Source organism: Penicillium concentricum, assembly GCF_028827145.1.
Source record: "Penicillium concentricum strain IBT 3081 chromosome Unknown utg000002l_segment0_segment0, whole genome shotgun sequence".
In the NCBI taxonomy this organism is placed as follows: Eukaryota; Fungi; Ascomycota; class Eurotiomycetes; order Eurotiales; family Aspergillaceae; genus Penicillium; species Penicillium concentricum.
The window spans coordinates 268839-289089 of NW_026622755.1; the positions used below are offsets into that span (position 1 = coordinate 268839).

The 20251-nt window shown below is 49.7% G+C and overlaps 8 protein-coding genes across 8 annotated transcripts; 6 read left to right on the plus strand and 2 right to left on the minus strand.

The window, feature by feature from the left end:
* Nucleotides 1-916: 916 nt before the first annotated feature.
* On the plus strand, nt 917-1516 carry N7517_003664 (DUF4291 domain-containing protein; the record flags this gene model as incomplete). The annotated part of the gene is made up of 1 exon (XM_056721394.1): nt 917-1516. The coding sequence occupies one exon, from the start codon at nt 917-919 to the stop codon at nt 1514-1516; it is 600 nt and encodes a 199-aa protein (XP_056577644.1).
* Nucleotides 1517-2139: 623 nt separating this feature from the next.
* Nucleotides 2140-2913, minus strand: N7517_003665 (uncharacterized protein; the record flags this gene model as incomplete). Its single annotated transcript, XM_056721395.1, has 1 exon — nt 2140-2913. The coding sequence occupies one exon, from the start codon at nt 2911-2913 to the stop codon at nt 2140-2142; it is 774 nt and encodes a 257-aa protein (XP_056577645.1).
* A 537-nt stretch (nt 2914-3450) lies between these two features.
* On the plus strand, nt 3451-5488 carry N7517_003666 (oxidative DNA demethylase; the record flags this gene model as incomplete). Its single annotated transcript, XM_056721396.1, has 2 exons — nt 3451-3614; nt 3673-5488. The coding sequence occupies 2 exons, from the start codon at nt 3451-3453 to the stop codon at nt 5486-5488; spliced, it is 1980 nt and encodes a 659-aa protein (XP_056577646.1).
* Nucleotides 5489-5690: 202 nt separating this feature from the next.
* Nucleotides 5691-7235, minus strand: N7517_003667 (uncharacterized protein; the record flags this gene model as incomplete). Its single annotated transcript, XM_056721397.1, has 3 exons — nt 5691-5831; nt 6019-6178; nt 6244-7235. 3 exons carry the CDS (start codon nt 7233-7235, stop codon nt 5691-5693), a joined length of 1293 nt encoding a protein of 430 aa, XP_056577647.1.
* A 2433-nt stretch (nt 7236-9668) lies between these two features.
* N7517_003668 (uncharacterized protein) lies at nt 9669-10187 on the plus strand (the record flags this gene model as incomplete). Its single annotated transcript, XM_056721398.1, has 1 exon — nt 9669-10187. One exon carries the CDS (start codon nt 9669-9671, stop codon nt 10185-10187), a length of 519 nt encoding a protein of 172 aa, XP_056577648.1.
* A 664-nt stretch (nt 10188-10851) lies between these two features.
* N7517_003669 (uncharacterized protein) lies at nt 10852-11103 on the plus strand (the record flags this gene model as incomplete). The annotated part of the gene is made up of 1 exon (XM_056721399.1): nt 10852-11103. One exon carries the CDS (start codon nt 10852-10854, stop codon nt 11101-11103), a length of 252 nt encoding a protein of 83 aa, XP_056577649.1.
* Nucleotides 11104-12953: 1850 nt separating this feature from the next.
* Nucleotides 12954-14524, plus strand: N7517_003670 (uncharacterized protein; the record flags this gene model as incomplete). Its single annotated transcript, XM_056721400.1, has 2 exons — nt 12954-13932; nt 13986-14524. 2 exons carry the CDS (start codon nt 12954-12956, stop codon nt 14522-14524), a joined length of 1518 nt encoding a protein of 505 aa, XP_056577650.1.
* Nucleotides 14525-15558: 1034 nt separating this feature from the next.
* N7517_003671 (uncharacterized protein) lies at nt 15559-19902 on the plus strand (the record flags this gene model as incomplete). Its single annotated transcript, XM_056721401.1, has 1 exon — nt 15559-19902. One exon carries the CDS (start codon nt 15559-15561, stop codon nt 19900-19902), a length of 4344 nt encoding a protein of 1447 aa, XP_056577651.1.
* Nucleotides 19903-20251: the final 349 nt, after the last annotated feature.

Below are 20251 nucleotides of genomic sequence, written 5' to 3' on the forward strand. Positions count from 1 at the left end.
TCTCGATTCGAAGCCATTCCTGATGAGGTTGCAGAGAGATCATTAGACAGAGTACAGGGTTAGTGGGTTCAGACCATTTACAAATCTAGAGAGTGGTCTCCATTATTGCATCTCTCGCAGCGCTCCAATTTAAACTTTTATAGTTGCCATGTGGGGTGCAGATCACCCCGGGCTTGGCACTACACCCCATTTCAAATGATGTTTCTATATCCAAGCTCATAACACGATGTCAAGACCAGAAACTTCCAAATTGAGCTGCACTTTCTTCAGGAATATTTGCGCCTTTTTTTCCGGAATGGTCTCAGTTAGCCTATGTGGTTGTAGAAGGTGACAGACTTCGAAACCTTGTCAAAGAAGACATGCAAGCTCTCGATATTTTGTCCTGTTGACTACTATGCTAGGGTTATTTTGTCTTTCTAGTCAGGGAATTATGTGGGAATCGGACCATCCTCGGACCGTCTTCGGACTGTCTTTATGTTTGTTTGTCAGACTGAGCGTTTGTTTGCCATTTCCATCAGGATAAATACCCTGCCTCATAGATTGGAATCCAGAGACTTTTAACACTTTACACATATCTCTCCCACACCTCAATAGATTATCACGGAAGGTCAACAGTCTAATCTGACTCTTCTCGTGGTAAATCTGACATGATTTATTCGTGCATCGCGGAGTCCCGATTGGGTTTGGTGTGGTGGGCTTGATTTTGTGAGTCAGTACGAGTACGGGGCCTACTACCTACTGATTTATTTCTCCAAATGCAAAGAGATTCCTATAAAAATTCGAAAAGTCGAAGTCCGATTTCCCATACTTGCTGCAAGATCTCGCTACATCATCGGATATACCCCTCCCCTCCCAGTTATCCGTTTCAATAACGCAAATCCACAGCCTTTCAAACCAACTGCCCACATATCCAGCAATGACCTCAAATAACTACAGGTCCATCCGAGCCAAACAAACCCCAAATACAATCACAGTGTACCAAGCATATTCCCCGGAGATAGCCGGGCCAGCAATCAAAGCCCAAACATTCGTCCCTCCATTTTCACGGGAGAGAATGACCTGGATTAAACCCTCCTTCCTATGGATGGCGTACCGTTCAGGCTGGGCAACAAAGGTCCGACAGGAGCGTGTCCTGGCGATAGAGATTACCCGCGAGGGATTCGAATGGGCGTTGCACCATTCCTGCTTGAGTCACTATACGCCTGGGGAGGAGACTAGTCAGGAGGAGTGGCAGAAGAAACTGCGTGCCAGTCCAGTCCGCGTCCAGTGGGATCCCGAGCGAAATATTTCAATGCAGTCTTTGGATTATCGGAGTATTCAGATTGGGTTGAGTGGGGAGGCTGTTGGGAGATATATTGATGAGTGGATTGTTTCCATTACTGATGTGACTGCTACTATGAGGCAGATTGATGGGTATCTTAAGGATGGGAATGTTGATGCTGCTAGGTATTGTGTACCTGAAGAGACTCCGTGTGATTTGCCTGAAGATTTACGGAAGCATCTTAGAATGAGATAAGTCATATTGTTCTATTTCTTCTGTGTCTATCAACAGGCTGAAGCCCAGATCTTCCTTGTGGCACATGATGAGTCCCAGACATATTGCATATATTGGCACGGTGGCTCCGGTATTCTGCGACTTTTTGCTACATATGCATATCAAACAGTCAGCTCCAAGCTTGAACAAATACCTTCCCTCTCATTTCATAATATAGTCCTGGAGAGCCTTGAAAGTTTATTCATCTCGCTTTTCCCATCTTCTATAAGATTAGCTTAGGAGCAAACGGGTATGGAACTGAGATTGATGTTGTATTGCCAAAACATACTCGTAGCATAGTTTACTGCATGTGTGTATTGACGCTTTTGTTCCAAAGGACTCTGCACCGGGGCCTAAAAAAGAAGTCTCAGTTCCATGGACAATGGATGAGTGATAACGAATAACTTTCAGTATATAGAAAATGATGTATCTTTCCTTTCTGTCTTTTTTTTATCAGTACAGTGCGCAAAACACAGCCAAACAACCCAAGAAACAATAGTAGTAGATAGTCAAGGAAACACAAGTCCAGCTCTGTTCATAAATTGTAAAGTACATAACTTCGTAAAAGTCCATAATCCCATAATAACCAAAACCCCTTTTCGGGCTCAAGTCTTTTTCGCCTTGCTGGGACGGCCGAGTCTCGGTGGTCCTTCTAACTGGTCTACCAACGGCCGATACGGCGACGCCAAGACATGCTCCGGCGCGCGCCCTCGTCCCGGCTCCCCAGAGCTTGGTCGATGTAATTGCTCCTCGTGCATGCGATCAAGCGGTTCTCCAACTACCTGGTACTTGGCCCAGTTGATTGGGGGCATACGGACGATATTCTGCGGAACGGGGATATGGCCGAAATTCGAAGCCGGCGAGCCGTCTGGATTCGTGCGTTTTGATCCTTCTTCATTATCTTCATCGTCCCCCGCATCGTCCTCGGAGAACTGGATCACAGCACCATGGTCCTCGGTCTTCAACCGACCTGCTGCCAGCTCGTGCGCAAACCCCTCTGGATCAGCGGAAGCGGCTTCTTTCATGCGATCCAAAGCCTGGATGTCGCGCAAACTTTGCTGCTTCTGCATTTGCAGGATTGAAATGGCGGAACGGAGCGCGATGGCATCTGGATTCTCGCTCTCGGATATAGGGACAGGGGGCGGTCGAGGTTTGAAGACGGGTGGATTGGGAGGAGGAGGTGGGGGGTGTGAATAGTTGGTATATGCCTGTGGAGGGAGGTGTGATGTGGGAGATGGAGATGCAGGTGGCGGTACGATTGATGGCTCATTGGAGGCGACAGGCGCGAGATGGGCAAACACGGGTGTCACCGGGGAATAAGGTGGGCGAGGTGGAGTTCCCGGCTCTATGATTGAGGGTTGATCCCCTTGTTGCTGCATGATGAGATTCGACAAAGTTGAAGATCAAGTTGGAGCTAAGTGGGGGGACAATCGAGGTTGCGGTGATAAGGGTTATGACGACAGCGGTGCCTGAATTTGCCGCAATCACATGTGTGAGGGATCAAAACAAAAACTGCGTTATGAAGGGATTTTTCATATTTCAGATCTCAAAGATAAAAGAAAAGACTGACATGCAGTAATTAGTTTGCCATCGGATAAAGGCGAGGGCATCGGCTAGGCACCACTGATCTACGAAAGGATTCCAACCATCCTAGAATATAGGTGTTTGAAACTCAATATTGATTGAGATTTAAACTACAGAATGCAAAATATACAATAAACTAGATGTTTGAGGTAAATTAGAGGTAAACTAACTAGAGGTAAATTAACTATAGTAAATTTTAGTTCACTGTGATCTTCTATCTCTTACTGGAGAAGCAAACACAGTTGACCGCCTCATCGTGCGCCCTCACCGCCCGGAAAAATCTATGAAACATCAGACCACTCTGTTGAATCCATTCCTCTACAAACCTCAAAATGAAGCGCAAGACAGACGCAAGGGCCTCCCTCGACGGCAATACCATGCCTCAATCCAAGAAGCGGGCCCTCTCTAGCGAGGAGGCTGCTGCCCGCTTCCGCGACGGCCTATTCGACACCGCGGAGCAGCAGAAGTACACCAGCGAATACGCCAAGTCTTCTCCGTACGTATACATATGGAAATAGTCCAATGGCAAAAGACTGACATTTCTGAATCTCTAGCTACCTTCACGGCGTCATTCACCCTCTGATCGAGCCCTCTCTCCTCCGCTCTGTCCGCAATGAGATCGAAACACAGGTCTCCTTCACCGAGAAGGAAACAGACATTTACAAGATCTTCCAGTCTGGCGATCTCGCCAACCTCGATGGACTGGATGACTCGTCCCTCTCGAAGTTGCCGTCAGTGCTGAAGCTGCGCGACGCAATGTACTCAGCACGGTTCCGCGAGTACCTATCCTCCGTAACTGGCTCCGGCAAGCTCAGCGGGCAAAAGACCGACATGGCCATTAACGTCTACACCGAGGGCTGCCACCTCTTGTGCCACGACGATGTCATCGGCAGCCGCCGCCTCAGCTACATCCTCTACCTGACCGACCCCGACACACCCTGGAAACCCGAGTGGGGTGGTGCCTTGCGCCTGTTCCCAACAACCACCGAGAAGGACGCCAAAGGCGAGGACGTCAAGATCCCCAGCCCAGACTACAGCCTCTCCATCCCTCCCGCCTTCAACCAGCTGAGCTTCTTCACCGTCCAACCGGGCGAGAGCTTCCACGATGTTGAGGAAGTGTACCACCCACGCGACGACGAAGACAAGGCCAAGAAGCGCGTGCGCATGGCGATCAGCGGTTGGTTCCACATCCCGCAAGAAGGCGAAGACGGATACGAAGAAGGACTGGAAGAGAAGCTCGCTGAGCGCAGCAGTCTCGCGCAGCTGCAGGGCCGCGGCGATATCTACGACCTGCCACAGCCGCAGCCAGTGTCCTGGGAGGAGCCCGAAGTCGAGGGCAAGGGTAAGGGCAAAGTTGAAGAGCAGACCGAGGGCGAGTTCACAGAAAGCGATCTAGCCTTCCTGCTTCAGTACATTGCACCTTCGTACCTGACGCCCGATATCGCTGAGGAGATGTCGGACGCGTTCTCAGCCGAGTCCTCGCTCAGCCTTGAGCGGTTCCTGAGTGAGAAGTTTGGATCGCGCGTGAGCGCTTACATCGAGGAGCAGGAGAGGCAGGCTCTTCCTGCTTCTGCGGATGAGATCCAGGCGCAGCGCGGGTGGACTGTTGCCCGTCCTCCCCACAAGCATCGTTATCTGTACCAGCACGCTTCTGGTGAAAATGATTCCGACAACCCGATTCAGGAGCTGTTGAACGTGTTGTTCCCATCGCAGCCTTTCCGGAAATGGCTCGGGCTTGTTACCGGTGTGGACCACCTCACTAGTCACAATTTGCTCGCCAGACGATTCCGTCGCGGTGCGGACTATACTCTTGCTAGTGCGTACGAAGGCGAGGAGCCTCGACTCGAGTTCACACTCTGTCTTACCCCAACCACAGGGTGGGAGAAGCAGGAGGAGGAAGAGGATGATGAGGATGAGGATGAGGACGAGGACGAAGAAGCCAATGGCTCATCTGCGAAGGCATCCAAGCCAAAGGAGAAGACAAACGACGAGGCTGTAGAAGGCCCCGCTCTGGGCGGATACGAGATCTATATGGCTGGTGATGATGATGAGGATGATGACGATGAGGAGGATGCCGAGAACGCTGGCCAAGTCCTGGGTCGGAAGAAGACCAAGGCCGATCCGGCTATCTACCGTTCTGCGGGTGCAGATGAGGATGATGGTATTCTATTCAGCACGCAGGCTGGATGGAACCGCCTCAGCATTGTGCTGCGCGATAGCGGCACTCTCAAGTTCGTCAAGTATGTCAGTGCTGCGGCTAAGGGTGATCGGTGGGATATCACTGGTGATATTGGTGTTGAGTTTGAGGAAGGAGATGATGATGATGAAGATGGTGATGAGGATGAGGATGAGGACGAGGATGAAGAGTAAATCATAATCATTATGGCAGCATGACTGCAGTGGATAGGTTTCAAAAAGAATGTAGATATTATATATGGCGCATATACGACTTGAATTGACTTGATGATATATCACTTGGTTTTGATCCTGGTTATGCCCAGAGATGTTGATATGGACATTCACATCAGGCACTCTGACTTTGTATATGCATTCTCGCACCGGCCCTTTCGAATTAGTCATTGCCAATGTGATCTTCCCTTGTGGCATCTTCCTCTGAATCGTCACCTCTATTCCTCTTCACAATCTTAAAGATCAGAGGACCATTTTCACCATCTTCCAATTCAAGTTCAGTATCTACCCAGTCGGGGTATTTCTGCATATTTGTTAGCTGTTGAAGCAAGAAAAGCCAGCAATTAGTTCCCAGGTGAGTATAAACAAACACCATAAGCGATGGCTTTGCTTTCTGTTTTCCCCTAACCTTGGGAGTTCGCCCTGGGGCATTGACTAACCTTCGAGTAGGCAAATAGTATAAGCCTCTTAGTCACCTGCGACGCACTCACACAGCCAATGATAAAGGGAATAAGCTGCCCCGTCGTCTTCATGTCGTTAACGCTGTGGATGTCGTTCCAGTGGATTGTGTACTCAATGCTAGCGATAAACCACGCAATGCTTAGGACGACGTAGACATTCCACAAGGAACAGAAATTCCGATGGCGGCGTCTATTTTGCAGGAATTTTAGGACCTTTTTTTCACACAATAAGAGTCATATAATGGTGCCACTCACTTGGCTTTTTTCCAACCTGACATCAACCCTACGCCATGCATAGATGTGTCCGTCTCATTCTTTGTCACTTTTCCAGTCCCTAGTGACACACAGACCTTGATCACATCGGAAAATCGGATTGCGTCTCCTTTGGGCGTGGCTAGGAACCCGAGTACGTCCGTGACCGTTATCGATGCGGCAAATGACCCTAATACAGGCAACGGGACCAGACTTAGGAATGGGATTCCTTGCTTTTCTAGCAGTGCATTGACTCTGCTAAGTGCTGAGTGAACAGCTTGTGGCGCGGCTGGGTTGAAGAAATAAAGAAGATCGCGGTATAGAAAAAATCCAGCGTACCACCAAAGCTGCATCGTTAGGTGGAGGAGGAGCAGAGTCGCAGGGAAGACGGCAATGACTATGATAACAGCCGTGGCGCGGCACAGAGCAACAATGGGACCGGCTAGTTGTTGCTTGGAGAAGAGGAAGATGTAAGGAGGCCCGCAGCCTTCTCTAGGTGGTTGCTGTGCACCACTGCCAGAATTGTCAAACCAGAATGCTAGGTTGTAACCAGCGATCACAGCAGCTGTGCCCATTCTCCAACTCACCCCCGACCAGGAGAGCTCAGGGGGCTTCAAGGCTGACAATATGTTGAGGGGCGGCTTGGAGGAACCCACCCTTTGCTCTTGCAATGTAAATGTTGGCGAAGAGAACCGGGACCATATGATAAGGACAGCCAACTCACCTTGGGTCAATATATCGAGCCACCACCCCTTTGACATGGGTGTCGACGGCTCGGATATGTGACTTAGCCTAGACTTTTCAGCATCCCAAAATGATTTGAGCGCTGCGGTTGTCTTTGCCTCCAGCTTAGCAAGCCGATCGGGGCTCATGAGCCACAGACGCACGCCCACGGTGCTGAGCGTAGTGATGAAGGAGCCAAGCATGAACTGCAACATGATGTGTATTTCGACGGCTGCCGTCCCAACCCGTGCTGCGATAATAGTTGCCACCATTATAGCGAAGACAAAAACTGAGTTAGTGTCGTAGATGGATTGAGCCGAATGAGGGTCTAAGAGTAGGCTGATCCATGCTGAGATCCATTGTAGATACACTCCAAGACGAATTCCAAGACCGTATAAGTCGGGATTGCCTTCAAATGGTTTGCAGGTGTCCATTATTTACGGTGATGCGTCGAAGACATCAAGTCGAATGGTAGTCCAAATGGGAAGTTAGTGTCTTAAAGTAATATTCTAGGTCTTCAAGCTTGATGCTGAAGAGCTAAACAGGTCGAAGCGACCGGTCGGAAGACAAGTTTGGTGTATGAATGGATTAACTATGCCAAGCGTACCAACACCACTGCTTGGGCAGTGCTGGCGCCCCTCAGCCACAGATGAGCAGTGTTGGTACACTTGGCATGATACAAACGTTTGGGAGGCCATAGTACGGAGTAATGTACGGAGAACTCCGTAGACTGCTGCGCCTCGCATTTTTAGTGTACATGTCACATATTAAATTTCTGTTGGCTTCCTGACCCAAATTCTACAACTACTGGCATCATCCATTAGATGTCTGCAGTAGGTTTCGAAAAAAATTGTAGAGATTATATGACATACGACTTAAATTGACTTGGATAGTACTTCGCGTTTAGAGATTATCCATATTAGGGGGAATTCTTTGTTTGAAGGTCGGTTTCTCGTCTGTATATATTTCTTAGAGAAATAAACATAGAGACCTCGGTATAATAGCGGAATATTGTCCAATAGAGCGATTCAACATGTTAAACCATTCAAAACCATGCTGCAATGTCGTTGGACCAATATTCCGCAAATATATACTCGTTTGTCAACCAATTCGTCGCGTTCAACATTTAAATACACAACCAGATCACAATATACTCAAAACAAATCTCCGCGCTACCCTAGCAACAAGGCCAAATCTCAATCCCTAATTCTACAAATAACCACTGACATCATCCACAGCGGCAATTGAAACCCATAACAAGACACGCGGGACGATCCCGAGAGCCGGCGCGAGCTGAAACAAGCACATGGCGGGACGAATGGACCCTGGGAGGGGAAATGATCTAAGACACAGCAAGGAACAAATAATTGAGTATTAATTATTGACTATTAACGACAATTACCAAGGAGTTCGAATACAGAAGAAGAAAAAAAACAATATTGATACAGCCAGCCATGGAAGTGGGGGAGATCATTCAAGCGAAAAATGTAAATCTCAAAGCGAACCAAATATGTACACAAGTGGAGGATTTCAGCAATCAACATAATGTCGTAGTGCACATGCACGATGCATGTATGTACTCCGTACCTCACCAGATTCAAAGGGCGAGAGCTACACATGGCGCCGAACAGATCCACATATCCAGCGAGGAGGTAACCCAGGAAGCGGCGACGATTCCCCGTGGAATTCTCGAGCTGCAAGACAAGACATGTTTGGGACCGGATGGCTACTCTACTCCACCATTGTCCGTATTGAGTTTACCCCTTACTAACAGGGTCTTTTGACAGACACGCGACAGCACGTAAACCGAGACCAGGAAATCCCCAGTGGCGTTGGGGCAGGCAAGGGATGTGCCACGATGGAGGAAAGGGAGGGAGATCGTGGAATGATCTGCCAATCATACCTGGGTATCGGGGATGAAGGTACGGAGTACATGTGTTGCATTGTACTATGTAGGACCCAGGTATCCATGGTTGGATGGATATTCTTGGGTCTTGAGGGTTCTGATTCAGCATAAAGCAGCGTGAATCATTTTCATGACTCGGGTGTCTGGTTTAGTGATTAGCGGAGGCATCGGTAGCCTCGCCTTTAGTCGATTTTTAATTTGCGTGGCTTGCGCTGGATGGTGTGTCGTGGATCCTTTCCTACAACAGTAGATATACTCCGTCCTCCGTAGCGAGTAGTATATTCCTGATTAGTGAAATCTTCCGGGGTTGACCAGATCGGATGGTCAGTCGTAAGCCGGATGGATTCAAACAAGATCATCGCGTCGATCCTGAGTGTTCGTTCTTGATATGTCTAATGAAGTTCTGTTCGACCTCGGGATGGGGGAAGGTCCGAAGAGGAGCCATCCATGGACTCATCGACACCTGAGAGCCTGAGGTACTCTTGGGACTACGAGTCTAGGTACCAACAAGGCTGTGTTTGGTTACTCTGATCAATTATTAGGCTAATATATATTCCAGCTGTGTGCTCATCTAGTCATCCGACTTAGCGCTCTAGGATTTCAACGCGGAACACTGAACATTAGGCCAAACCAATGAAATACTCGGAGTAAACGCTGTATGCAAAATGAGCGTGACGACAATGGAGAAAGTGATTATGCCAGGAAACTCATATGAATCATGATGTATTTTCCTTCATCCCACTATTACTATCCAAACCATCACTTCTACTATCGTAACACGCAACTATAATAATCCGATATGTTGACAGCAATGGAAGCCAACCAGCCCGACATAGATGCCCCACAGCTCACCTTCGAAATCAACGGCCTCTACATCCTCTTATCTGACCGCGGCGACAAGAGCTACACATTCCACTGGCGCTTCTATCTACACCAGGGTGCAACATCAGGCTCGATCTGCCATCTACTAAACGACATCGATCCAACCATCTGGCGCTTCGAGTATCTACCCGACCAGACCGTCATCTATGACCCATCACTGCTCGGAGCCCTCAAGATAGGAGTATTAGAGCCTACCCTCCACGCGGCTTTTTTCGAACGTCTTCAACAAATCCCAATCGTCGATTCAGTCCGATTCCGCGAGAGAATAACTTGCCGGGTGTGGCTCAAAGAAGCTCTTTTTGCGCTGGATGACGAAGGGTACATCATACTCACTCGGAGTGTAGATGATATCGAAGCCGAAGCGAGGAACCGCGCGCTCCAGAATAAGAGTTTAGGGAGGCGAACGGTTGTGACGAGTAGTGGGAGCCAGGGGTGAGATTCCCGGTGTCATCTGGCAGATTCAAGTGGGGAATATGGCGATATCATGTGCAAGGAGGGTGAGGGACTGGGTTATATTAGACGGTGACCAATTTGGGAAGCTATTTCGGTTTTATTTCAGTCACGGGTGGAGCCAGAAAGATGTCAAGGCCGAGCGGCATTATTGTTTCAGTAGGGTACCTATGCCTAGTGTCCAGGTGGGTAAAAAATAGGTGTGTTACGGAGGTGGTTGGGCGGGACGCCGGTGGGAGTTACGGGTGGGACGGGACGTTTTTGGTATCAGTGGATATGAATAATTGATTATTGTATGCTCACATTCTATGTAAATCCTGGTATCTTTCCCAACCTTGTCTGCATGTAACCTCTAAGCTTTGCCTGTGCGCTCCCCAGCTTCGGGGAACGGGAGCCGGTGCGAGGATCGTCGGTAGGGAGTTTGAGTTGGGAGGTACTCTGTTTAGTACTTCGTACATATGCAAATAGGTAGGTATGTGAAATGTACGGACAATGTAGGTTTTTTTTGTACGTATATGTATAGCCAAGTAAGAGGTAGTAGTGCAGACGCATAGAGCCACGGGATCGAATGACATGTTGGAGACCTTCGAAGACTAGACACTATTTAAAGTCATAGTCTAGACTCTTATTTTGACGAAGGGGCTATCGCCATGCGAGGAATAGGAGCTGGAATTGGAATTGGAGGCAAAATGAAAAACAAAAGTGAAAAAAAGTACACCCCTGGACCGGTACGACCCGTGTGTCAAGACAGACTATTGGGAAAGGGCAGTAAGGCACGGCCCATGACCACGACCCTCCTCAAAGGCGTGGATGCAGGAATGGGCAAGGGCCACGGTATTGCCATGGGCCCCAGGCAGATGGGAGAGCATGGGGGATTGCCATGGGCGAGCCATGAGCCCTGAGCGAAAGGAGGCATTAGTCGGCACTATTGACATAGCGAACTTTAAGCTTCTATCCCTTGATGGAGATAGGGTTGGCGAGGGTGTACAGCGTTGTAGAGATAGAGTCGTACTCAGAATTCCCGTTGCCGATAGACATCTTTTTTTCCCCCGGGAGACCAGTTTGGCAGAGATTGAGTCTCGGATAAGCTGCCTAGATGTGTGTTTGTCAAGTATGGAGAAGTGCTACCGTATCAGAGGTTCGAGGAATGCGCCGTAGATCGAGTGGCGATCTTCGAGACATTCTGCAAGGCGACGATGGTGCCATGTGGCATACCAGAAGGGGAAGATGATGGACAGTAGTACTTGACATGCATATGTTTATATTGAATGCTGCCTAAATGAGACTCTCAGCCACAGTGTGGCGAGTTGGGCACGGATTTGATATAATAATTGATTTTGTATTTTATATTTAATTTACACGTTACAAACGACTAGATCTATTTCTGGACGAACACCCGATCAAACGGAGATGAGATCAAATGGATACATCGAAAGGCTTTTTAGCCCTTCGCGTAGGTACGGGTAAATACCCCATGTCTCATTTCTGGGGAGATTAAATATATTGGAAAGTACTCCATATTTAATAACCTGATACCTAGAATCAATAAATAAGAGATCCAGACCCTCAAATCAAATAAGCTTGGTCATATTTGCCAAGTGTCTAGGTCACACCTATTCGGAACCGGGATATTAGTGAAAATAGCCGCGCGACATGTAACCTCTCTGACAGGTCAACATGTGATGATTTGGGCGGCAGGGACGGGTGGTTGCATGGGAACCTCAAGCTCATGGAAGCGTGGATCTGTGACACACTTCTGCTTGTGTCCGAGGTGTTACAGAGAGTGGATAAATTGATGAGAATTATAGAAATATATTATAGAATGAAATTATAGGCATTATAGAAATTATAGGAATTATATATAACAATATGGGAATATATAAAAATACCTTCGGTAAGTCTAAATGCCATGTGTATCACTGAAGAAACAATCGCATGGACAAGGATTACAAACAGTTTTGCCCCGTGCCGATTTTGCCATGTGTCCAACGTCAATTTTCTTTACCGTACAGTAATCTCCTAAACGGGAGTGTGCATATTAGCCCCGGTCGCGAATGCAGCTTGACTGGATGGAAAGAGAAGGAGACTCTGCAAGGGAGAAGCCACGTGAAGGGGGTACTGTAATATTTTTATATTTTATATAAACGTGTTCTCCTTGCTTTTCCCAGGGATTTTTTTTTTTTTTTTTTTGGAATGTTCCACTTTGAATATATAAGTTAGAAGTAGATATAAGTACAATATATAGCATTAATAGGTACCAGATTAATAGAGTAATGAGAGTATAGTGAGCCTCGTGGCACAGTTGCAGTAGAGGCTTGGCAGTAATACCAGTACATTCTTTGATATTTTATTTGTATTTTTAAATTTATTATATATTATTTTATATTTTAATTCTATTAAAATCCTAAGAAAGGGGATGCCAAAAAAGAAGGTTAAAAAAAAAAGAAAAAGAGGTTTCAGAGACTCGAGGCGTTTCGAGTCTCCAATTTTCTAGCTTCTTTAACTTCTCTACTTCAACTTCTTATTATCTCGGTAAGCTTGAACTGGTACCTTTTTATGTCTTTTATGTCTAACCTTTTAGTTCCTTTCATCTTGCGCCAAACTTTACTCCCAAAACGGTTTCACAGTGAATCGTTGCTCTTGATCTACCCTCGATTTGGAATATGCGATAGTGTGGAAAAAAAAGAGAGAGCGGGTTGATATTCGATTCTTCTTCACTGTTCCCCCCCCCACGAATTCAGAATCTCCCACCATGGATCCTTCTGTCGCACATCGGCCATGGGAGGCCGTCTCAGGGCCTCAGAGCTCTGCAGGCTCAACGCAAACCCTCCCCTCTATCTCCACCCTCACTGCGAATATGCCTACCGGAACCCCCTCGGAGAAATCCCCCGGAAATGCTTCACTGAACACGATCGAGCGTGACTCGGGGAATTGGTCAATGCCGCAAAGCACAAGTAGGAGACCCTCACCCGGAATGGATTGGGAGCGACGCGGTGCTGACCATGTAGGATCGTCCACCTACTCCACGGCGACCAATGGCACCGGCAACAATTATCCTTCCCTCAGCTTCATATCCGCGTCGCAACCCTCTCCAAACCGCGGACACCCGGCGGTCGACCGCTCCCCGTACCCCCACGACCAATCGACTACCCCTTCCTCCGCTGGCACTCAACAGCCCTCTCCGAATTTCAACCAGCCAACCTCCACCCTCCCCTCCATCAACCAGAACTACGAAGCCCCCTCCCAACGCGCGAGTGTGGCAGAGACTGAATCCCGGCGCAGCAGTGTCGACAGTCGCATGAACCAAGGAATCAGTTCTCTGGCCATCAATCCAGCCTCGCCCTACCACAGCACCAATGCCTCCCAATCCTCGATCGTCTCATGTTTACAAAGGGAGCGAGGGATTCCGACCGACATGAATCCATACCGGGGACCTCGATACTCAGGGGGCAACCAGCCCCTCTCTCCGCTAGGCCCGCGCGCAACCGACCAGCAACGGAGTTTTGCAGCCGGTCGCACGGCTCCCGCGATTTCCTCGAATCCTCGATCGGAAATTTACAATGCTGAAGCACCCACGGCGGGTATGGCGTACGCCTTCCCCGACCCGGACATGGCGCGCTCAAGCTCTGTCTCCTCGAAGGGGGAGTCCAACCCCCCGTTCTCCCGAAAAGGCAGCATGGCGGAGTCTATGAACAGCATGTACTCGGAACGAATGCCCCGAGGACAACACGGTAAGACGATCCAAGACACACTGCGCGCGCGCAAACACTAACGAATCTCCCAGACCTACCCCAAAATGGACAACACCACCATTCCCTCCAACACAAGGCCGTGCGAGAGTTGATCGGCGAAGAAGACGGACCGCCCGGCAGCACACCGTACAGCCGCACGCCCGAATTGCGCGTAACGCACAAACTAGCCGAGCGCAAACGGCGCAGCGAAATGAAAGACTGTTTCGAAGCGCTCCGGCTGCGTCTACCACCCGGCCAAACCAACAAATCCAGCAAATGGGAAACGCTCACCCGGGCAATTGATTATATAGCCCTGTTGGAGAAGACTGTCACGCAATCGAACCGCGAACGGGCCGCCATGCAGTCCGAGATCGACGAGATGCGCGCTCAGCTCAACCAGCAAGCTAATGGCGCCTCCCGGCCGCCATCAATCTTCGAGCACCACCAAATGAACCCCAACCAGGTCAATGGCCAAGGCCCCGTCTTCAGTGGATTCAGCAATGGCGTGACTCAGGAGCAGCCGCGGACGTTACCGCCCCTTATGAATGGCTCTAGTGCGCCTATGCAGGGCATTGAGTATGAGCGGCGGTAACGGGAAGTTGAGGAAAGCTGAAGCTGTGTATGAGATATGACTCACGCAAAACCTATCCACGACTTTGTTTTTGCCGTTCTCTTGGTATCATATATCCTGTTATAGATGCGATCCCCGACTTGGGGGTTGGTTTATACTGATCTTTTTCTTTTATGGAGTGGTCTCCCTGTTTTTCATATTTTGTTATTCATACCCGCAATTGCTTTGCTTTTTTTTTTTGTTTCTATAGGGCCACTCCACATATGAAATATGGAATATGGTATAGCTGAAATAGCTGGAATATGGATATTCATGTTTACTCATCTCTTTCTACTGTAGTTGATATGGAGCAACATCTCCACCTTGGAATGATATAGACCACAGACTATAGACCATATAATATAAACATTTTGTTTCAGAAAGACGCTTTTAATAAGTAACAATGTTCTAATTTGATCTATTTTCGTCCCTCCACTAAGTGGCCTCTCGAAGCGCCCGCCCCCCGGCCCGGCGCGTAGAGCCCGGCCTCAGTCTGACATTTGCATCCAATCCATCACCTTTCACTCATCCACCCCTGGTGATCTCTCTGCCAGTGGTCCAATGACGCACCTTGATGAAACAGCACAGAGCTAGCTGCAGCGGGATGTCTGGGATCGCTGCAGAAATTCACCAGCGACGATGATTATTGGCTGGGTTGTTTATAGCTTGGAGCTATTGCTGTAAAGTGACCGGGCTGGACTCTGCGGATTCTGCACTGTGATGATGCGGATAGAAATGTAGAAATAGAGCTTGAGAGCCTAAATCTCGGGGTTTTTCTTATTTCTCATTTCTTTCATTCTTTTGTTTTGCATTTGATTCAATCGACTCTATTCAGGGCTATTGTCCACTGTATTGTTGCCTTTCCCATTGTTTCACTCGCTATAATATTAATAGACGCCTTTGTTTCGATTCCCTGCATTTTCCTTCTTTCATACTTTCCTGACACATGGTATGAAGACATTGAATCTCGTCATTTCTGCAGACTAACATCTCGACACAGTCAAGTCTACTGAAACATGCTCAAACGAAAACCACAGGACCTCCAGGTCCCAGTACCAAACTTCCCATTCTCTTCGCCGATCAGTGAGGAAATCTCAAGTCCGTCTTGCTCTTCGGAAGATCAGGAAGAACGAGACCGACCGTTTGCATTTCTATCCAAGGCAGCGCGACAAAAGCTCGAGGCGAAGTCCGCCAAAGATGGGAATCGCTCGCCCATTTCCTCCCACCGAGAAGCCTCGAGACTAAATATCCGCGTTACCAAGAAACGTAAAAGTGTCGCGAAACCGGTCGGGCTGAACCTCGTTACGGATTTCACGTTGGCGCCGGCGCCAGCGCCGAGAAAACAGTCTGTTCCTACAGTTGAAAATGCGGCTGCGCCGTTTGTCGATCTGAATGACCTCAAGCTCCTCTCGAAAGTGCGAGAGAAGGAACGCTCGTCTCAGAAATCAAAGGATATCTTCAAGAAGCGGGTGTCACGGGGCTTTCATCGGGTACCTGAGACGGTGCAGACTCAGAATCATAGCCAGAATGGAACTGGAATCTCGTTCCTTACCACCAGAGATGAAGATTCATTCCACGACAGACACGATCATGGAATCTCGCCTTCAGACCGCCATGTCATGATCGGACTCACTGTGCCTCGAAACGAGTCAGTAGAAAGATTACAAGATCCCGACAGCGCAGGCACGCCGCTTACACCTTCAATTATCGTCACTCCAGCACCATGGAACGCGCCCTCAAACTCGAGCACCGAGATGCTCCGACCAAGAGCAACATCAAGTGTATACTCGCAGCCAACGCCTCGCCTCTGGCAATACGAAACAGATGTTCCACCCGTGCCAGCCATTCCCGCACAGCACTCAAATGCCACCAAAGCTCCCGCTCTAGAGACCACATACCACAACACACCAGGCGTAGAAAGGAATGCGCGCGCACTCTCTACAGCCTCAATCTGGGAAGACGACAGTCCGCCCCCGACACCAGAAACAGCACGCACAATCCCAAAGGACCAACATGGCCGTCTGAGCGTCAACACCCAAGCAAACGACAGACCCCAATCGCAAGGCTGGTGGACATACCTCCTCTCCCCACTGATGGGCCGATCCATAAAATCCCCACTCAGTCCATCCTTCCCACAGGACTCACCCTCCACCCCGTCGCCCACAACAACCCGAACCCGGGCGGAGCCAAAAGAATGGATCCAGCGAGAGAAAGAAATCTCCTGCTTCTCACCAGATACGCCGGAGACAGCAGCACCGATTGGTGAGAAGGCATTCGAGATATCCCGATCATTCGAAACAGACCAATACCAGCAAGGTCCGGGACGCCATCAATCACCACCACCCGCATACGTCTCGAATGTCTCCAGCAGGCAAAATACTATGTCCTTCATGTTCAGCAATAACCAAACAATCGAAGGCGAAGCAGCGGAGTACTACCAAGCCTGCGCACACGAGCTCTTCAGCAAGACGCCGTATTTCGAGTGTATTAACCATGTCTGCTCGATAACGCCTGTCAACCCCGTCGCGAGGCCAGCAGGAGCCACAAATGGGACGGAAGATGGTGGTCGGGGACTTGCGCTTGTTGCGCTCGAGGAGCCCGGAGCATCTGGTCTTGAAGGAGCACGCGAAAATCAGACAACAGTCCCGTCGACGACGTCGACTAAGAATGCTGGCCTACTTATTGATATCGACTCGCCTCGTCCCCGGTCAACGGCGGGCACGATTCCGGCTGGGTATGCAGTTCGTGCGAAGGAGGTGCAGGTGCTGTCGCCGTCGTCGGAGTTCAGTTCTCATACGTGGGATTCGTCTGTTGTTGATGAGAGTGAAAAGGGTTTGGTGGCGCATGGTGCTAGGGGTGGTGTTTCGGAATCTCAGTCTCAGCGTACTGCTTCGCCTCCGGTTCCTGCGCCTGTTGCTGTTCCTGTTGCGCCACCCGTGGAGGCGGTTGATAGGCAGGTTTGGGAACAGCCATCCCCTGCGCCTGCGCCAGCTCCTATTCCTATGCCTGAGCCAGCTCCCGCTCCCGCCCCTGCTCCTGCTCCCGCTCCCGCTCCCGCTCCTGCTCCTGCTCCTGCTCCGCAGATAACCACCAACCCTGTTACTAATTTCCATTTCACTCAGCCACCACCGCAGGCTCCGGTACAGCCTTTGCAGCCGATAGTGCAGTATGTGCCCGTGTTTCCTCCTCAGGCTGGACAGCCACAGCCAATGGAGCCGATAATGCAACAGCCGCAACCGCAAGAAGCTTCGCGAGGAACCTTGGAGCCGCCGATGGTCCAACCAGCCCCTCAAATAGCAACACCAAGAACAGAATGGCCATGGGGAGTACGAGGACAGCCGAAAGAGCAACCCCAGGCTCAGCAGCCAGTCACCCAAGGACACGCATCTGGGTTTGAATGGGCGTATGCTCAACAAGGACAACCGCAAGAACTTCCTGGTACAGAAACAGCGCCTTCAGCATCGCAGGTGCCATATGGACAGCCTCCTTCCCCGGCACGGCAGCCGACTGATGGCCAGGCAAACCAGCCCCAAGGACCGCTTGTTATCCAGGGACGGCAGTCTGGGTCTGGATGGCCGTTTGGTCTTACCGCGCATCCTCACTCGAATGCACCTCCTGTGCCGCCTATGCCACGAGCCCACACTGGATCAGAGCTTCAGCATCAGCAAGAGCAACCCCAAATGTCCGTGGTTCAGGATCGGCAGCATGGGTCTGAAGAGCCGCAAACAGAGCGAGGAATACCTCAAGGGTCTGAGCTTGCGCCTCAAGGACATTTACAACCATCCGAGCCCATCTCTCCTGGCTTCCAGCGCGCCGCTGGTGGACCTGGCGCAATCCCAATGTCCGATATGCAGGCACCGGCTCCTGCGTACACGCAATTTTCTCGAGATCCTGCTCTCCCGCCTCGTTATGATATCCAGCCACGTTATGATAACGATCCTACAGCTGGAGTTTCGAGTGTCAACCCAAGTGGCGCGATAGGACCTCATGAGATCCGGCGTCGCAGACTGGAAAAGGAAGAAGCCGCTGGCCGAAGAGTTTGCAGTCTCTGGCGTGGCCGGGGTCCATTCAGCAAGAAGAGCGGACGTCCAGGACGCGAGGGTCGCACTCGACGGAGATGGTATTTCGTGATTTGCATTTTCTTCTTCATCATCGTGATCCTAGCTACTATTCTAGCGATCACACTGACAAGGAAAGGAGACGAGACTCCCGTTCAATCGCGGTGGCTGAACCTCACAGGCTATCCGCCCATGCCGACTGGAATTGCAACACTTGCTGGGACAGAGCCGCAGCTGGAAAAGTCGACTTGTATCACTCCTTCTTCGATGTGGAGCTGTGCTTTGCCCATGGACCAGCAGGATGCCAACAAGCCGTACAATGCGAACCAGCCCAATTTCCGCGTTTCCATCCGCTTCCGAAATGGCACATACGATAACAGCACCGCTGTCGGCTCGAAGCTACGTACCAGGAGCGACGATCTTTTCAACCCATCACCCGCAGCTCCAAGAGACGCAGAGCAAGACTTCCTCGGCCAATACACTGACAACAACACCGCACCTTACGCCGGCGAAGAGACACCCTTCTACATGTCCCTACTCTCACCAGTATCCCTCTCCTCAGCAAACATCTACCGCCGCGCAGCCACCTCCAACGGCACCGCATACCCCAACATCTCATCCATAATCCCTGCACCAGAAGAAAACGCCGACGGAACCCCATCCGCAGCAATGCTCTACCCCCTCCCCTCATCCCAACCAATCCGCCTCTACAACCGCGGCCTCGCAACCGAACACTACGGCTTCTACAGCTACTTCGACAAATCCATCTTCCTAACCTCCCAAACCAAATCCTCACCGTCCGACACAAACGGCGGGACCTCAAAACCCAACGCAAAATACCGATGCACATGGTCCCAAACCCGTCTACTCGTCCAAATCTGGACCCAACCAGATAAAATCGGCCGTCAACTCCTCCCCCAATCAAACAATACCGCCACATCTACTTCATCCGCAACACCAACATCAACAAATAAACCTACATCATCTTCCTCCGCAACAGACTTCTCTCGTCCAGGCTCATTCCCATACCCGGTTACAATAACAGTAGACCGGCACGGCGGTGCAGAGAAAAAGAAAATGGTCTATTGCTACCCGCTTGAAGACGACGGACATTACAATATCACTGCTGTGCAGCTGCAGCTTGAAGACCGTGCTGTTGGGGGTAATCTTGTTAATCCTGCTACGGGGCTTTTCAAGGGTCTTGGCGGGACGAAGAATTCTACCGTTGACGAGGCGGGTGGTGTTGATGGTGGTGCTGGGGGGTGTGGATGTCAATGGGTGAATTGGATTTCGAGCGTGTGAGATGGAGACGGGGGTGCATGGATGGTATTTTTGCTTGGAGAGTAGGGGTTATTGATTTCTTTGCCTTTGAGTGTTCTTATTTGCGTTGCATTGCGTGCTTTTCTGGTGTTTGGGTGGTTTTTCTGCTTCATTTTCTTGCGAAAGATGATCCATTGACGATGCTCAAAAGAGCGTGTGTATAGATTCACGTTTTCCATAGCAATATGGATCTAACTCGAAAATTCAAATTCAAGGTTACAATTCAAATTCAAATACTCTATAATCTTGCTTCAACTATGCATCTATTCATATTTCGTAATAGTATAAATCCGTCAGCCCAATAAAGCTAAAAGCTAATCTCGTCGTTGCA